The following is a 13,094-nucleotide window of genomic DNA, read 5'->3' on the forward strand; positions in this document are numbered from 1 at the left end:
GATCACAGCGGGGAGACATCGCAGGATCCAAGGGACAAGGTAAGTAACCTGTACATGGATCCTGCGATGAGATCCCGAGTCTGTCTCGGTGTTACCGCTTTTGGTACTGAAATGTCACCCCAAGCCACACTCCGGAATACTGCTAGGGAGGTTAATGTACATTGTTCCTTTTATTTCTGTATGTGGATGATGGCACTGAAATTAGTTTGATTTAAAAAAAAAGTCTACCTTTTTCCTAATCAATATACAGTACAGCCCAGATCTTTCCCAGCCTGTCTAGAAGGAAATATAAGCAGGAGGAGCTTCAAGTCCTCTGCTGGTGGTCACATGTTCAAAAAAAAAAACAGCCTTTGGAATACAGAGTAAAAATAATTAATACTAATAAACTGTTTTAATAAACTTTTTTAAATTGTCACACAAATATATATTTGAAATCAAATCTTTATTATTTTTTGGCAAGAACATGGTGTGGGCATATTTCTGCCAGTCACAGGCTGTCACATCCCTCCAGCCTGTGTCTTAGAATAAGAGAGTGCTGAAGCCTCCATTATTCTACATATAATATCCCACCCCCCATTGTAGTAGGCATGGAGGTGGAGGGAGGGAGTGGGCACTGTGTATACGCCCACATGTGTGACTCTATAGTCACATGAGCTGCTCAGATGTGATAGGGAGGAAATGCTCAGCATAGAAACTCACTGGATACTGAGCATGTGCAGAGTTGCCACCACAGCTGCAAAATCTCTAGCTGAATTGGGGACATGAACAAAAGGGGAGATAGAGAGCAGCAAGATCAACCAGGTTTTTTGCAGAATACAGAAACAAATCTCATAGTGACTCGGTGAGCATGAACAGCATGTAATACACCATTTATTGATAGTTTTGTTATGATGTGGGTTTAGAGAGACTTTAACTAACACCCCAACATTTGCTGTGACATTACTGGCATTGTGATGCCACTACAGAGAGGTTTAGGCAATCAGTATATAACAGGAAAGGCTCAACTACGTCTCTTTAAGAATTCCTTCTTTACTCCTGGGACAGTTCCTAATTGTCAAAGTATTGCTTGATAAGGTTGTATCTACAGTAGTCCTTCATAGAGCCCCAGGCCTAGTATACCATATAGAATGGCTCCATTGCTGCCTCATCTTGATCATGATGGCTTTTTTGAGACAAAAATATTGATTAATCAAATTGGTGTAGCTAAATGTATTATTTGTTTAGTCTGAGAAGCAAAAAAAGGGACAAACTATATCTGTAGTTGTAGTAAAAAAACTGATACTTTAAAGTTGCACTTAAAAATCTTCTGTTAGTCTGGTAAACTGCAAAATTTTACATTTTAATTCCTAATTTTTAGATTAACCTTAAAATGATCCTGGTGCAGTATACTTTAATAGTTGGATAAAAGCCATTGTCCGCAAAGATTTGGGTAAGCATAGGATCTGTTCCCAATTTGTGACGCACAAGCTGACAGGTGAACATCCACCATGTACGGCCAGAGTTGCACAGGACTGGACAGAGGATGTTGCTGCATGATAATGCGCCTGCGCACTGTGCGATCCGTGTGTGCAATTCTTGTCTCAGCGCGGCATACATTTTTTGCATCAAGGGAAATCAGAACTACTGTACATATTTGTTCTCAGTGAGTGATTAAGAAGTACTGAAGCCATTAGAAAACAAGCAGGTAAGAAATAGAGCAGCAAGATCAACCATTTTTTTTGCAGAATACAGAAAACTAATTTTATAGTGACTGAGTGAGCATGGACAGCATGTAATACACCATTTATTGATAGTTTTTTTTCATGATGTGGGTTTAGAGACACTTTAATTAACACCCCAACTTTATAATTTGCTGTGACATTATTGGCATTGTGATGCCACTACTGAGAGGTTTAAGCAATCAGTATATAAAAGGAAAGGCTCAGAAGTACTGATGCGATTAGAAAACAACCAGCTAATTACCAATTTCAGAATTAGGATAGTAAAGACAGCCTCCATATTTCTCTCTGCATAAGTGTCTTTTGTGTCCACGCACATTAGGGAGTTTACAGGCTTATTTTCAGTGGAGCAATAAGCGTTTAAATGCCGCCTTTACCTGCGTTTTGCCGCGTTTGCGTTTAGAAGCGTTTATTTTTTTAAATACCCAAAAACAAAAAACGACTGTAAACAAATTGCGGCTAAGCGCAGGTTACCGCATTTAGCCGCATTTGCCATGTTTAGAAGTGTTTAAATGCCTCTAAAGTCAGCATCTGAACTCATTTATTTTTTTGCTTTCCAAAAAAAGCCTCTAAACTCAACTGCCTAGAAACAACTATAAACGACCCTGTGTACATGTACTGATAAGATAATATAAAGAAGAGTTCAGGAGCAGTGGAAAAAAATGCCCAACTTCTCCTCAACATCAGTTTACCAGCAGCAGTGTACATGAGGCCTTAGAATCACATTTTTGAGAGGAACATTTGGGCAGAAAACAAAACGTCTAATGCTTATAAACATACCTAAATGCGCATAAACGCAGCATTTAGGAGCCTATGATGTTTTCAAGCGTACATTGAAAAATGAGCAGAGGAGAATGTTTTGTAAAAAAAAAAAAAAATGCTTATAAAAGCAAATGCCCATAACCTCTCCTAAACTCTTGTGCAATATGAGCATTTTTGATGCTACTTTTTTCTGTCAGAGGTTCTGGCATTTTTCTTGCTCCTAGTGTGCATGGACCCTAAAACTGAACCTTGTGTGTGTGCCTTTATGAATATGGTTAGAATAGGCTGTGAGTATAGTGCATGGTTCTATTAACTCTGCACGGCGTCACAAAGTTTTTTGGCTTATAATTAATGAAAATAAGTAAATAACATCGAGTGAGACTCTAAAGTATCTGAAATGCTTAAATTTTGGAAAAAGCAAACGGGGCAAGGATACAATTTAAGAGAATATGTTTTCCACATTTGCCATTTACCAAAATGTTCATCCCCTAGGGCCTAGGTGATCATTTGGAAAATATATGTATATATATATATATATATATATATATATATATATATATATATATATGTATATATATATATTAGGGCTGTGGAAATTAAAGATTAATTCCTTGATTAATCGTTAATTTTTACTAATGGTGCAACGAATCATAAATGATCCGTGATCCAAACGAGTCACCATATGCGGATCGGCACACCACGTGATCCGCGGAGCTCCGCTGCTGCCTCGGCCATAGGAAAGGCCATGGCTTCGGCCTAGCTCCCAGAGTGGCGGCCATGTTGGTCCACCCGGCGGCGGCCTAGGTGAGCCTAGAGCGGCGCGCTGACGTCATCACCCAGCCTCAACTGCTCATGTTCGGCTTCTCTGGTAAGACTAAGCAAGCACTAATCTTCCTATACAGTGGGGGAGATGTGGACCATATTACAGTGGGGGAGATGTCTGTGGATTACAGTGGGGAGATGTCTGTGGATATTACAATGGGGAGATGTCTGTGAATATTACAGTGGGGGAGATGTCTGTGGATATTACAGTTGGGGAGATGTCAGTGGATATTAGAGTGGGTAATATATATGGTGGTGATCTGAAAAATGTATGCGTGTTATAATTAATCAAAATTAGTCAATTATTCAATAAAAAAAATCATTTAATCGAACACGAAAATTTTAATCAGTAACAGCCCTAATATATATATATACCCATTCAGTGCTTTCCCTGCACATTTTAGTGATCCTATCGATGGCAGTGACAGATTTGTTAGCGTGGGATGGGCTTTAGAGGCACCTTTTCAAAATGTGTAATTCAGCATTAATATTTGGGCATTGCCAATCCCCAGAGTGTTCATCTGCCATGCAAAGTCTGTACATAGCTTTAAATTTACAACCAGATAAATACGCTAGTCTTAGGCAGGATATGAATTTGTATGTGAAAATAAAGGATAAATATACAGATAAAATATAGCAACATTTTACTATGTACTTCATCACATCATGAACAAAATAACAATAAATTCCCACCTTGTTGCTTACAGATTAAAACACTTGTCCTTAAACATTAAATGACCTTTTGATGCATCTATATTATATATTTTTATTGCATTTTTTTGTATTTTACTCTGAAAACACATATCTTTAAATAAAAGTTATCCACCATGCGGCCTGAACAAAAGCAAAGACTAAGAAAAAAAAAAAAAACATAAATCAAGAATAAACACAAAAAAAAAAATGATGAGAACATGAAAAAAATCCTTTAACCACTCTATGAGAGCAGGCAGTCCATCTAGAAGAAAATCAAACGCATCTCATTGGAGAGTGGTTTTAATATGAAGCTCAGTCTTTTTTTGTATGGAATTCATTTCACAGTCTATATGTTGCGAATGAAATGTAAGCTTCCCATGTGATATCAATATATATATATATATATATATATATATATATATATATATATATATATATATATATATATATATATATCTTCACACACACATACACATATATGTATACATATGTATATAAATATATATATATATATATATATATATATATATATATATATATATATATATATATATATATCTATATCAATGCATATACACGTGTGTATGTGTACTTAGACATATAAATACTTCTCCTTCATTGATTTTATCAATCGTGAGGTCCCGTAATTTGCTTGAATCACCACTGTAAGTGCAAGATGATTGAAGATATAGTTTTAACTAGTTTTCTTCCAGTCAGATGTAATTTATACACTTTAGTGTCAAGGCAAGTTTCCAAGATAGCAATACAAAAATTGAATTGTTCCATTCACTCTACTTGCTGCAGAGATAGGACATTACAAGTAATAAAAGTCATTTTTCCTTGCACATATGTATTGCTGACATGTTTTTGTGTGAGATGGTATGTTGTATTATCTCTGATCTACCTCAGACAGAGAACACTTAGTGTTTCCACTATTTTCTTCACTATGTTCTACATTATACATCTCCTCCATGCTTTCTTCGCTGTCGTTCTCCTCTGATTCTGTCAAGAGCTCTTCATCTTTGTACTCTGCCACATCTACTGCTATACCTAGGTGCTCTTTCAGGATCCCATGATGTTTGACATGGTAACGCTGGTTTTGAAAAAACTTGATTATGGTGTGTTTAGGGAGATCCAGCTGAGCAGATAAAGTGTGGATGGCCTCTTGGTCTGGGTATAGACCCACATCATGGATGAAACTCTGTAAGATTCCCAGAGCTTCAAGTGAAATTTTGGTACGAGATCTTGGCTTTTTGGTGCAGCTGTCTTCTGATGATGGTGGGGCAGGTGGTGCCTCTTCTCGTGGAGGAGAGGTCTCTTTGGCTGGCTGGGCTTGTTGTCCTAAAAGTACCTGATGAAAGAAATACATTTAATGTATCAACTGAATCAATAATAATGAATTATTAATGAAAATTAAGTAATGAAAATGTTATAGAAACAATAAGATGTGTATGAAAATACTGAAAGAATACTGTGTGTGAATCTTTGTGTAGTATGTCCAGTGCATGAACCTGAGAATATGTTTAATTCTTGCAGCACTGACTGTTACATTTTTTAAAGGAAACCTGAAATATTCTGAAATACAGTTCAGTCACTATCTTGTAGTTGATAAAATATATACATATGCAAATACTGTCATTCATTATGTTCACACTTTATATACAGTATAATGAAAATATTTCCATTATTAGATGAATGAAATTGCTAAAGCATAACTCCAAGCAGGTGTATAACAATACCAACTAATTTGAAAAAAAATCTTAGAGCGGGATTCATATTCTTGCCTGATATGTTTTTCATTTAAAGCAATGGAAAAGCATCAAACCGCAAAGGCATGAATGGGCCCTAAATGCTCTTTTAAATGTAACATGGAGCCTGTCAGATGTGCTGCATTCACAGGCACCAACAAGAAACATACTGTTAGGAGAAGAGAACAGTGATATGAGCTAGTCTTTTTTTACTGTATAATCACAGGCTGGAGGCAGAGACAAGACTTAACTGCTGTGCTACAGGGATAGGTAAGAAGCTGGGGTATGGAAAGTTAGTACATAAGTGGCTTTTAAAGTTAGAACTGAACTGTAGGCAGCTATAACAAGTAACAAATAAAGCAGCTCTACATATAGAGAAGAAAGGAGGATGTTCAGCTACTAAAATCATCCCATGAGGACCTCTGGACAAACAGGTTACCAGAAAGAGGACCTCTCAATTTAAGAAATAGAATGCTGTGTGAAGCAAAGGAAGCAGTATTAGAAAACAGAATCCTCACATTGTGAGGAGGGAAGTTCAGATGCAGGGGGGGCGTGGCCGGACCGTGAGGGAGAATGGATGCTTAGCTGCTGAGCTCCTGTCACCCTGGGATAACTTTCCACCTTTACAGCTCACCCAGCCTAAATTTGCAGCTTTTACCGACATGGGAACGGCCTCAAGGTCATCATCTGCCTCGAGATCCCGTTCACCGAGGGAGAATAACGGTACAGAGACATTTTCAGTCACGGATATGTCCCGCGCTAACAGAGGGAACATGGCGACGTCTCGTCAGAGGATTACCTCAGGTAATTCACAGCAGCAGCACAGGGACCCTGAGGAAATTATCCTTAGCCCGACACCGAACCCAGTCTCCGCTTCGGTGGGACCGGAGGTTCGGGGAATACAGAACACCACAGCTCAAAGATCATTGACCATTGAGGATTTAAAGAATGTAGCAACAGACATTAAGGATGCTCTGGCGGCTGCAATCTCAGAGTTGCGGTTAGACCTCCGCTCCCTCACAGATAGAGTCTCACACACTGAAACTGCTTTAGAGGACCATGAATCTATCCTCAGGCGTTCCACAAGGAAGGTGGATGATCACACTCTCCAATTAAGAGACATGAATAGACATATGGAGGACCTCGATAATAGAGGACGCCGCCAGAATTTGAGGGTCAGGGGTTTACCTGAATCGGTCGAGGGGGACCTTGTCCCCCAATCTGTGGTAGGCCTGTTTAATTACATACTTGACAGACCACCTCAGACTGACATAGATCTTGTCAGAATTCATCGTGCATTGCGTCCTAAAGGAAAAGACACGGATCCACCCAGAGATATAGTATGCTGCCTGGCTGATTTTAGAATTAAGGAAGAGATCTTAAGAAAAGCTAGGGGCAAGCAATTAACTTGTCAAGGTGCACCGATTCAACTCTTTCAAGACCTGTCGGGTATCACTTTAAAACACCGCAGGGATCTCAGACCCCTTTTGGATGTCCTACGCGACAGAAACATAGGGTATAAGTGGAAATTCCCATTCTGCCTGTCTGCATCTCATCAAGGGCGCACTGCAATGTTGAAAGTCCCGGAGGACTTGCCCAGATTCTGTGACACCCTGGGGATCCCTTTGATTGCGGTACCAGAATGGTATGCAATGTACCGTCAATCCGTACATCGCTGGCCACCACAGCGTATGGAACCCATGGAGACTCAGTCTACCAATTACCGCCGTCGGCGCTCTCCCTCAGAATCAGGAGTACCACCTGATGATACAACATCTGGCTCTCATAACCTAGGTTCACCTAGGCCAGCTGCCAGGAGGGCACGAAGAGACCGTTAATAAATACCTACCTGAAGTCTCCTGTTGGCAGAACATCCTGCCCTTCCGTTTATGGTTCTGGAGTAAAGAAAAGAGTCGGTTATGTTCTTTTTTGGAGTTTATCTGTTCATCCTATTTTCTACAGAATCAGTTTGAAATTTGTTATGACAGGGTACATCCTTGAGATATGACAGATAGTGTCTTCATCTGATACGCATCTACCTGAGAACAGATGGCTTAATTCTGTCAGATAGAACTGACAGCACCCTCCTTATAAAACAAATACCTCAGCCTATATAACAACAGGACTCCATGGGTCTCCTCCGTGACATGCAGAGAATCAAACTTTCTTTTACACCAGGAATGGATGACACAACAATCTATATGCCGCTAGACTAACGAGAACTGGAGCACTCCCCAGTGCACTAAAATCTGAGTGATTAAACCTAAATGCTGAACACTAGGGATGGAATTTTACCCCTTTACCCCGCTACAGTGAATGCTGTCTTAATGTTGCCTTATCACTAAAAATGTTCTCTTTTTGTTCTATTTTTTGCTTGGTAAGCCTGTTATTACCTACCCACATATACTCCACCCGTGTCCATTTAAGGAATCTCTGGACTTTACGCACGATCCTGGTCTAAAACACAGGGAATAATTGGCTCTACCAATATAAAGACTGTCATTCTGCTCACAAATAGGTTCTCTAGCCCATATAAATGCTGTGCGTAGGGAGACTTTGTGAACATAGACTTAAGAGCATTCTTGAGACTTCACCGGGGCTTACAGCCCACTATGAGACTTTCTTATTCTACATACTTGAATTTTATCCTGAGAGGTATGGTTATTTGTAAATTTTCCGGCTGGAATCTCTACTACCTGAATATGCTCTCTTCAATTCAATATGTTTTGGTTATAAAAGTATCTCTCTCATTTGTTTTGATGAGTAGCTTTAGATATGCTTTAGAGGGGAGAGTTTAGATATTGATACAGACTATTCACTTGCAATGCTTACGGATTGAGTGGTGTGGTTTCCATGACTATACCACAATATATCTCTGGGTACCACTGGGAGGTAGTAAGATCATTGGTGGGGGATCTTAGCATGTCTCCCAGCTCTTGGGAGAGGGGGATGTGTTATGCTTGGCCTGATCTGGAAATGGGAGAACCCGGTAATAATAGGGGGGAGTGGAGGAACGAATGTTACCTTATTGGAAGGACGCTACCCCTGACTATACACTACGAGACTCACCAGTGTATTGATTATTATCCTTCCTATGTGGCAATATTAATACTCCCTGGGAAATAGTCATTGCCAGAGATTTTAAACATGGCTGGCATATGTTACCTTATGTTAGGGGTTGTCCTAGGGTGACATGGGACAATCCCATTGGTATTACTTGATTGTTAATATTGTTGGTTAATATTTTCTAAATTCACTGATTTTTGCTTCCAGGCTCGGTCCGGCCGACCCCCATACGGTAGGGCCTGGTAGCTCTGATACCCACTGGTTGTGGTAAACCCGATTTGGGTGCACCGTACCCTTAGCCGTTCGGCTTTTTATTAATTTCAATTGAATATTGGACACTGTACTAGTGTACAATTCTCAATTTCGCAAGTCCTACTAATTTGCTTACTTAACTAGGCTTGTAACCTCCCTTTTTTCTCACCTTTCCTCCTCTCGTTCACTTCTTTCCACTTATCACTCCAGGTCTCTAGGGAGATGATGGTTGACAGAACTGACACAAACCCCCGGTCTACTGACCAAGACACCTCTAACATGAATTTGAAACTGTACTCTCTAAATGTAAGAGGACTCAATACACCGGAGAAACGCTCCCTGTTGCTTTCCTCTCTATGGAAGGAAAAGCCGCAAATTGTTCTACTACAAGAAACTCATTTCAGGACAGATAGCATTCCCACATTGCGAAGCAGCAATTTCCCAACTGTGTATCACGCCACCAACGGGGTATCGAAATCAAGAGGGGTATCCATTTTACTATCCAAACACTGTCCATTTCGGGTTGAAAGCATCGAACAAGACCCAGACGGGAGGTTTCTCTTTATCAAGGGCAAGATTTATAACTCACCAATGACCATTGCTAATATCTACGCCCCTAATTCACAACAGGTTAGCTTCTTTAGAGACGTAGTTCAAAGACTCACGGTCTTTCAATCTGGAATGCTGATCCTAGGTGGGGATTTCAATGTCCCCCTAAATCCACTTCTTGACACATCCAACGGCTCCTCCTGCCTGACTTACCAAGCTCTTAGGGCCATTAGAACCCAACTAGACTTGCTGACTTTACACGATACGTGGCGTACACTCCATCCCACAACAAAAGATTATACCTATTACTCTAACCTACATACCAAATACTCGAGAATTGATTTCTTTTTTGTAACCCAGGAAGATTTGACTAAACTCTCTGATACTTCAATTGAGCCTATGGTGCTATCAGATCACCACCCTATCACGATGACGCTATCCTGGAGGGGATTCTCTCCGGGTAGACCAGTATGGAGGATGGATGATTCCATTTTGCTTGACCCCAACCTGGCTACTGAAGTGTCAGAGACTATTACACAATACTTTGCTAATAACTCCACACAGGAAGTAGCACCGGCATCGGTTTGGGCTGCTCACAAATGCGTCCTCAGGGGGAAAATCATCTCTATTATGTCCAGACGGCGCAAGCTCAGATCTGCCAGACTTGATGAACTTTTATCTAAAATTAAAAAATTGGAAGCTGTTCATAAACGTTCTGTGGCGGTGGTTTCCCTTGATGCTTTATTGGAAGCCAGAAAGGACCTCCAAACTGAACTGCACAAAAGACTCCAATACAAATTTAACCTGACTCATAAACTCTACTATGAATTCGGCAATAAGTCTGGCAGGTTATTAGCACACGCATTACAAAAGAAAAAAGAAGCCAATACGATTCATTCCATCACCACCCCCACAGGAGAGATTCTACATAGGTCAGACTTGATAGCCAAACAATTTACATCTTTTCTTTCATCGCTATATAACTTACCTTCTCCGGCCGGGTCAGGGACGCCTATACATCGGGGAAGACTTATAGACGATTTTCTATCTGATTATGGTGTGCCGGCATCTCAGATCCCTGACCTGTCTCATTTAGATGAGCCAGTGTCGGTGGAAGAGGCAAGGTGTGCATTGAAACAATTGAAGCCAGGCAAGAGCCCTGGCCCGGACGGTCTAACAACTGGATACTATAAAGCACATGCTGAGTTGCTACTTCCCCATTTTGTTAAGGCATTCAATAACATTCCTTTCTCTCCTTCTACTGGAACAGACTTACTTGAAGCACATATCACCTTGATACCGAAGCCTGGGAGGGACCATACGTTAGTTTCAAATTATCGTCCCATTTCATTATTGAATGTGGACCTAAAACTTTTCGCTAAAATACTGGCCAATAGATTACTTTCCCTCCTCCCGAATTTTATCTCCACTGATCAAGCTGGATTTGTCCCAGGAAGGGAGGCGCGGGACAACACCACGAAAGCAATAAACATACATCGCTGGTTGACAACCTCAAAGACCAGGGGATTTTTGCTTTCCCTTGACGCCGAGAAGGCGTTCGACAGAGTGGCCTGGGACTATATGGAGGCTGCGCTTCGTAGGCTTGGCTTGCCACAGCGCTTCCTACAAATGATTATGACGCTATACTCAACACCCACAGCCCGGGTTAGGGTGAACGGTCGCCTGTCGGACGCCTTCTCGGTTCACAACGGCACGAGGCAGGGTTGTCCCTTATCACCCCTGATCTTTATTTTAACTCTGGAACCCTTTCTAAGACGTCTGCGCGATAATCCGGACGTGCGGGGAGTCGACGTTAAAGGGAAACAATATAAAGTGGCGGCATACGCGGACGACGTCCTTCTATTTTTAACGAATCCTCTGGTCTCCATACCGAATTTACTTAAGGACTTCAAATTATTCAAAGCACTCTCTAACTTTAAAATCAATTTCGGAAAGTCAACTGCACTGAATGTGTCCCTTCCTCAAGAGGTAGTGGCCCTCTGCAAACACAATTTCCCCTTTAAATGGGACCCGAATGACCTAACATACTTAGGCATCAAATTGCCCACTAAACTCTCTGATCTGTACGCCAGGAATTTTTTACCTGCCTTACAAACCATTAAGTCGGATCTGGAGATATGGACTAAAGGCACGGTATCCTGGTTCGGAAGGGCGGCGATTCTGAAAATGAACGTCCTTCCCAGGCTTCTCTATCTTTTTCAAGCCATACCCATTAAACTCCCTGCCTCTTTTTTAGCCTCCCTCAAAACCACATGTAGACGATTTCTTTGGGCTGGACGTCCAGCCAGGTTAAATTGGGACAGAATGACCATGCCCAAGCTGAAAGGTGGACTGGGAGTGCCAGACCTATCTAGATATCACAAAGCATGCTTGCTTACGAGAATAGTAGATTGGCATGCCCACAGAACGGAAAAAGACTGGGTTGAACTAGAAGAAGCCTTTGTTGGTTTCCGGATTTCACACCTCCCTTGGATAGATAAGGCACTCACTCCTAGGTCATGTACATCCCACCCCTTGATTGGCCCAACCCTTACTTACCTTAGAAAGACACATGAAGGCTCGCTCACGGCTTCTCACCTAGGTCCTATGACCCCATTTAACCATAACCCCGGCTTTCCGAAGAGTATTGACACTAGGGATCCAAGAAGATCTGGGATGGCACCTTCGGTACGAGCGCATCAGCTTTTTGAGGGGGGTAAACTTCTATCTCACTCGGCTATGATTCAGAAATTCCCGGACTTCCACATACCACGCTATAAATTTTTTCACATTAGAAAGTTCCTCCTAGACTCACAGGCTTCAGACTCGTGGTGCAGGGATCTGTCACACTTTGAAAGGCTTTGTGAATCCTCTGCTCCACAACGACATCTTATTTCTGAAATTTACTCCTGGCTCACTCCACAAAACACTGCTATGACCACCATCCACGCGAAATGGGAAACTGACCTCCAGATATCATTATCAAATGACGACTGGAGCTCAATTTGGACCCATACACACAAGGGTTCTATTAATGTATCAGCCCAAGAGAACAGGTACAAAATTTACTCAAGGTGGTATAGGACCCCAAGCAAATTGCACAAATTTTACCCAACGGTATCTCCGGCTTGTTGGAGATGTGGAGGAGAGGAAGGCACTCTACTACATATATGGTGGAGCTGCCCGAAACTACAGCCCTATTGGAAGGAGATACACTCACATATTACTCGAATTACATCTTACACGCCAGATTTTACCCCAGGACAGTATCTTCTCCATCACACCTCTCTGCCCCAATCGATGTATCGAAAATCACTCTTAATACACTTGATTAATGCTGCTACTCAATGCATCCCAATAAGGTGGAAAGACCCCCTTCCGCCTACATTGACAGAATGGCAGGATAGGGTGAACAAAATCGAACTGATGGAAAAACTGATTCACCAGGCTAGAGACAATACTGAAAAATTCAGACTCATCTGGG

At 41.2% G+C, this 13,094-nt stretch overlaps 1 protein-coding gene across 3 annotated transcripts in view; it reads right to left on the reverse strand.

Annotated features, from left to right (window-relative positions):
* Window positions 1–4,563: 4,563 nt before the first annotated feature.
* SATB2 (SATB homeobox 2) overlaps window positions 4,564–13,094 on the reverse strand; it is a 250,298-nt gene continuing 241,767 nt past the window's right edge. For all 3 annotated transcript variants that reach the window (XM_040357386.1, XM_040357387.1, XM_040357388.1), the window contains one exon: window positions 4,564–5,346. In XM_040357386.1, coding sequence (XP_040213320.1) covers window positions 4,885–5,346 — 462 coding nt within the window. In that variant the 3' untranslated portion in view covers window positions 4,564–4,884. The remainder of the gene's footprint in view (window positions 5,347–13,094) is intronic.

The sequence above is a fragment of the Rana temporaria genome, chromosome 6 (assembly GCF_905171775.1).
Source record: "Rana temporaria chromosome 6, aRanTem1.1, whole genome shotgun sequence".
NCBI classification, from domain to species: domain Eukaryota; kingdom Metazoa; phylum Chordata; class Amphibia; order Anura; family Ranidae; genus Rana; species Rana temporaria.